Genomic DNA, 6,319 nt, shown 5'->3' with positions numbered 1-6,319 from the left:
CTCCATAACTATGCAATGCCCCCCAATCTATGATATTCTTAAAAGCTTTAGAACAGGACCAAAACACAAATAAAACACCCAAACTCAAAAGACCCAAGGACCATCTCAATTTCCTTAAGTGAAACAATCTATTTATCATAAAACAAACATAACTGGGATAAATATGGGCAAATGCAGAATCCCCTGTGCCATTTGCAGTGACTCCCGGCCAGCTTTCCCCATGGGTTGGGGGGCGAAGTTGGTGGGAACAGAAAAAGAAGCAAAGGGAGGGTGGGGAGACCCCTACCTTGTTTAAAGCATGGACAGGGAGGGTTGGGCGCATCGATGTCCTTCAGGTCCCTCTCGGCATCATATTTCAGATCATTTGAGACGCTGAACCTGGAAAGCGGGAGAGCCAAAAAGAACAGAGCGAGAGGTTTATCATCATGTTGGTCATCACCCTATAAAGCTCTTCATGGCACCGGACCAGAATATCTCAGGGACTGCCTTCTGCTGCACGAATCCCAGCGACCAGTTAGGTCCCACAGAGTGGGTCTTCTCCGGGTCCCGTCAACTAAACAATGTCGCTTGGCGGGGCCCAGGGGAAGAGCCTTCTCTGTGGCGGCCCCGGCCCTCTGGAACCAACTCCCCCCAGAGATTAGAATAGCCCCCACCCTCCTTGCTTTTTGGAAGCTGCTTAAAACCCACCTCTGCCGCCAGGCATGGGGGAATTGAGATACTCTTTCCCCCTAGGCCTCTACAATTTTATGCATGGTATGTCTGTAACGTATGTTTGGTTTTTTTATAATAATGGGTTTTTAACTGTTTTTAGTATTGGATTATTATTATATGCTGTTTTGTTATTGCTCTAAGCCGCCCCGAGTCTACGGAGAGGGGCGGCATACAAATCTAATAAATAATAATAATAATAATGATGATGATGATGATGATTGTGATGATGCCAATAATAATAATAATAATAATAATAATAATAATAATAATAATAACAACTGCTGGGTTTAAACCCCTGCCCCAACCCTTATCTGAGAGTTTTAATGCCTCTTAAACTTTTTTAGTTTCCCAGCAGACTCTTTATAAGGAAATCTTGCCAGTCGTACTCAAGGATTTGACATCACGGTTTCAGAGGGGTTCCAAGGCTCAGAAAAATTGGTCGGAATGCAAGGTCGGTGGTAAATTAGGGGCTTTTTTTGTGTGGTTATGGTTGTTTCTTTTTGGTGAGTTGTCTAGACGTACAGTATTCAAATTGAAAGGTCATCAAAGTTGGGGCCAACTTGACCACAGGAGGAATGATATTCCAAAGGTTTCAGATGAATATTATCATATTTTATATATTATCATGATCTATCTTTTTCCTCTTTCCCTTCTTGCCTTTTTCTTCCTTCCTTCTTTTCTCCCTGCAATTCCCTCCCTCACCTCTCTTCTCCTTTCCTTCTTTTGCTTTCTTTCTTTCCTTTCTCTCTCCCTCTCTCAATCTCTGCCTCTTTCCCTCTCCCTTTCCCCATCTCCCTCTTTCTTTCTTTCCTTTCTTCCTTTGCTTTCTCTCTCCCTGTTTGCCTCTTCACTCTCCCTCCTTCCTTCTTTCCTTTCTCCCTCCCTCCCTCTCTTTCCTTTCCTTCTTTTGCTTTCTTTTTTCCTTTCTCTCTCCCTCTCAATCTCTGCCTCTTTCCCTCTCCCTTTCCCTAGCTCCCTCTTTCTTTCTTTCTTTCTTTCTTCCTTTGCTTTCTATCTCCCTCTTTGCCTCTTCACTCTCCCTCCCTCCTTCCTTCCTTCTCTCTCTCTCTTTCTGTTCTTTCCTTTCTCTCTCCCTTTCTCAATCTCTGCCCTCTCACCTCTGACTTTTTATCTTTCTCCTTTCCCTTCCCCTTCTCCTTTCTTTCTTTCTTTCTGTCTCTCTCCCTCCCTCCCTCCTTCTTTCCCCTTCCTTTCTCTCTCCCTCTCTCCACCTCTGCATGCCCCCCTCCCCTAGGTAACTTTGGGCCAATCACCATGAGTTCTAGTCCCATCCTAGGCATGAAAGCTGGATGGGTGATTTTGAGTCAATCAATTTGGACTCCCATCGGATGGGTGGCATAGAAGTCGAATCAAATATAATAAATATATAAATAAATCAGCCTTAGGAAGGACACAATGGAGTATTGGATGTTGTTAATAATAATAACAATAACAACAACAATAACAATAACAACAACAACAATAATAATAATATAACAACAGAGTTGGAGGGACCTTGGAGGTCTTCTAGTCCAACCCCCTGCTTAGGCAGGGAACCCCTACACTATTTCAGACAGATGGTTATCCAACATCTTCTTAAAATCTTCCAGTGTTCTTACTGAATGTAAAGAGAGAGAAAGAGAGAAGGGTCATTCTTTGTCAAGTGGACCAGGTGAAATTGAAGCCTTCGTTGAAAAGAAACCATCACAAAACAACATCTATGATAGAAAAAAAATGTGTTCTTTCTAACGAAGTCAAAATGAAGATGACTGAAGGTGAGAAAACAGAGAGCGATAGAAAAAACGTGCTCTTTCTAATGAAGATGATTGAAGGAGAGGAAACAGAGCTCTCTGTTTTCTCACCTTCAATCATCTTCAATTTGATGTCATTAAAAAGAGCACATTTTTTCCTATCATATGTGCTGATTTTGTGGTGGTTTCTTTTCAAATAAGGCTGCAAAAATCAGTCAAGTGGACACCTGGTCCACTTGACAAAGAATGACCCGGAATTGTAGAATTACACTCAATTCAATTCAATTCATTAGATTTGTATGCCGCCCCTCTCCGAAGACTCGTGGTGGCTCACAACAACAATAAAAACAGTATAACAATGGAACAAATCTAATAATAAAAATTACGATTAAAACCCCCCAACAATTTAAAAACCATACAACACATACATACCCAAACATAAAATATAAGAAAGCCTGGGGGAGATGTCTTAATTCTCCCATGCCTGGCGATATAGGTGGGTCTTGAGTAACTGGCGAAAGACAAGGAGGGTGGGGGGCCGTTCTAATCTCCGGGGGGAGTTGATTCCAGAGGGCTGGGGCTGCCACATAGAAGGCTCTTCCCCTGGGGCTCGCCAAACGACATTGTTTAGTCGACGGGACCCCGAAGAAGGCCAACTCTGTGGGACCTTATCGGCCGCTGGGATTCGTGCGGTAGAAGGCGGTTCCGGAGGTATTCTGGTCCAATGCCATGAAGGGCTTTAAAAGGTCATTACCAACCAAGTTCTCTTTCCTGAACAAAGTTGGGGCCTTAACCTTGAGGACCCCGTAAACTGGGAAAGGAATATAGAAAAGAGATGAAGCTTAAGAGAGCTTGAAAACAACGCAGCCCGGACGTGATCACTCACCACAGAGCCTTTTTCCTTCCCTTCAGGTAATTTTCATAGATGATCCCTGCAATGGTCCGGCCTTTCCCTACACCTGCACCGTCTCCTATCAGGAATCCGGCCCTCTGACCGTTGGGAAGCAAGTTTTCGTGTTCCTAGAAATCCAGGAGGAAGGAATCAGACGGAGGAATAGAGCCAAGAGGAGCAACTTCCAACCGCTCGGAAGCTTATAGTAACATAGAAGACTGACGGCAGAAAAAGACCTCCTGGTCCATCTAGTCTGCCCTTCTACTATCTCCTGTATTTTATCTTAGGAGGGATATAGGTTTATCCCAGGCGTGTTTAAATTCAGTTATTGTAGATTTAGCAACCCCGTCTGCTGGAAATTTGTTCCAAGGCGTCTACTACTCTTTCAGTAAAATAATATTTTCTCATGTTGCTTTTTTGATCTCTCCCCCAACTAACTTCAGATTGTGTCCCCTTGTTCTTGTGTTCACTTTCCTATTAAAAACACTTCCCTCCTGAAGCTTATTTAACCCTTTAACATATTTAAATGTTTCAATCATGTCCCCCCTTTCCCTTCTGTCCTCCAAACTATACAGATGGAGTTCATGAAGTCTTTCCTGATATGTTTTATGCTTAAGACCTTCCATCATTCTTGTAGCCCCTCTTTGGACCCGTTCAATTTTGTCAATATCTTTTTGTAGGTGAAATCTCCAGAACTGAACACAGTATTATTCCAAATGGGGTCTCACCAGCGCTCTACACAGCGGGATCATAATCTCCCTCTTCCTGCTTGTTATACCTCTAGCTATGCAGCCATGCATCCTATAGTATTTTCTCAATATTTGATGACCCATCTGAGCCCCCTTTCAATCAATCCCACCCCAAACCCACTTCCCCCGTTTGTACCTGGCAGGCGTAGATTATAGCTTCCAGCTGCAGCGCGGAGAGGAACCCGTTTTCGGCAATCGATTCGGGGAGAGAGAGGACGTAGGTGATATCTGGAGGAGGGACGCTGGAAAGCGTGCTTGTTTCCACCACTCGGTCAGGGTGGTGCTTCCCAATTTTCGCTGTAAGGCGAAGCAAAGAAAAAGACAAGCGTTTCAACCCTGTGAAGCAGTGTTTCCCAACCTTGGCCACTTGAAGATATTTGGACTTCAACTCCCAGAATTCCCCAGCCAGCGAATGCTGGCTGGGGAATTCTGGGAGTTGAAGTCCAAATATCTTCAAGTGGCCAAGGTTGGGAAACACTGCTGTGAAGGTTTCTCAGCTTCTCTGGAGAAAGTTTAAATTCTCTGCAAGGATCAAAGGGCGTATAAGACCAAACAAGCCAAGAATTCAATTAAAACCTTATTTGAGGGGAGGATTTGGGGCCTTTAACCAGGTTTCATTTATGTATGTATGTATGTATGTATGTATGTATGTATGTATGTATGTATGTATGCAGTGAAGGGCTGCACAATTTTTTACTACCACACCGTGGGTGTGGCTTATTTTGTGGGTGTGGCTTGCCAGCCATGTGACCAGGTGGGAGTGGCTTGACAATCATGTGACCGGGGAATGGTTAAAGGTCATGTGACTGGCTTAAAGGTGGCTAACTTGACATCACTCACATCAAGGGTTCAGGTTAGGGTGCCTGGCCTCTCCTCACCTCAAAGAGATACAATTTCCCTCTCTATTTACTATTACTGAACATCCAAAACATACTTTTTAATTCTATGTATATATGCCATAGGTGTACCTACATATTACTCACAGGCACAGAAAAATATGCATTATCTACTATATAAACTGGATGTGTATGTACACACCCACACACCCACATAGCTCTTCTAAAATTATACACCTTCAGCCTCATTTACTGCGATAGGAAAAATATACTCAGAGCCCAGAAGGGGATCTAGTTAAGGCGCGGTCGTAGATGACGTCATACCAAACGGCTGAGCCGTGGAGATATATCGGTAGCTGAGGAAGCAAGGGGTTGCCACAGTTATGCTCATTTTTGCTTGACTCTGCCAGGCAGCGCGATCCGTTTTTTTAAAACAAAATTTCCCCCTTACTTTTAAACATTTTAATATAGTTTGGTTTCCCCCCCTCCCGATTTATTCCGGGTTTTTTCACGTGGCCTCCAGGAAGGACGTCTTTGTGATGTCAAATCTCCGCCCATGGAATTCCTTATTGAGATTCCCCACCTCCTTTCCAGCCTCCAGATCGGCCGAAAATGCCGCCGCCGACTGCAAAAACAGCCTTGCGCTTCTTGGCGGTCTCCGGAACCCGAACCCGAACTTCCGGGTTCGGGAGAACGCTGAGAAGCCCCCCTGCTGTTTAAGAAGGTGACAGGTGGGCGGCGGCGCTTCTCGGCGGCCTCCCGAACCCGAACGTTTTGAGTTCGGGTTTGGGAGAACGCCGAGAAGCCTCCCGGCTGTTTTAAAAGGTGACAGCCGGGCGGCGGTGCCCAGTGGAGCGCCATTTTGGGATTTTTGCCCCTCCCCTTGCACGCATTAATCGCTTTTACATTATTTCCAATGGGAAACATTGTTTCGTGTTACGAACTTTTCGCCTTACGAACCTTCTTCCGGAACCAATTAGGTTCGTAAGACGAGGTATTGCTGTATATATTAATCACTGTCCATTTTGAATTGATCTCTGACCACCATTGCATGATAGTCTAACCCAGTGATGGCGAACCTTTTTTGGTTTGCGTGCCAAAAGGGGGCGGGAGGGCTGCGCAATAGCACAGTCGTACGTGCTCACACCCATTCCCTCCTCCCATGTACATGCCCCCCTTGCACATGTGCACAAACCCCCTGCCCCCCCCCAAGCCTCACTGAAGCCTGGGATGGTGAAAAAATGGTCAAACCAGAAGCTCTGAAAAATGGACTTCCGGATTGCCCATTATGCCGTTTTTCGCAATCCGAAGGCTTCAGGGAAGCTTAGCATTCACTTACAACTGTAGGACTGTAACTTGTTGCTTGCATCCTTACAATTT

At 44.9% G+C, this 6,319-nt stretch overlaps 1 protein-coding gene across 1 annotated transcript in view; it reads right to left on the bottom strand.

The window, feature by feature from the left end:
- Positions 1-286: 286 nt before the first annotated feature.
- The window catches only part of LOC139156204 (protein strawberry notch homolog 2-like), a gene marked incomplete at its 3' end in the record, with an annotated part of 137,738 nt that continues 131,705 nt past the window's right edge, over positions 287-6,319 (bottom strand). Inside the window, exons 10-12 of the mRNA XM_070731484.1 lie at positions 4,240-4,400; positions 3,349-3,482; positions 287-378 (exon numbers count right to left, since the gene is read on the bottom strand). Coding sequence (XP_070587585.1) covers positions 287-378; positions 3,349-3,482; positions 4,240-4,400 — 387 coding nt within the window. The remainder of the gene's footprint in view (positions 379-3,348; positions 3,483-4,239; positions 4,401-6,319) is intronic.

This window comes from Erythrolamprus reginae, unplaced genomic scaffold (genome assembly GCF_031021105.1).
Source record: "Erythrolamprus reginae isolate rEryReg1 unplaced genomic scaffold, rEryReg1.hap1 scaffold_99, whole genome shotgun sequence".
In the NCBI taxonomy this organism is placed as follows: Eukaryota; Metazoa; Chordata; class Lepidosauria; order Squamata; family Dipsadidae; genus Erythrolamprus; species Erythrolamprus reginae.
This window is presented reverse-complemented; position numbering and strand designations above follow the sequence as displayed.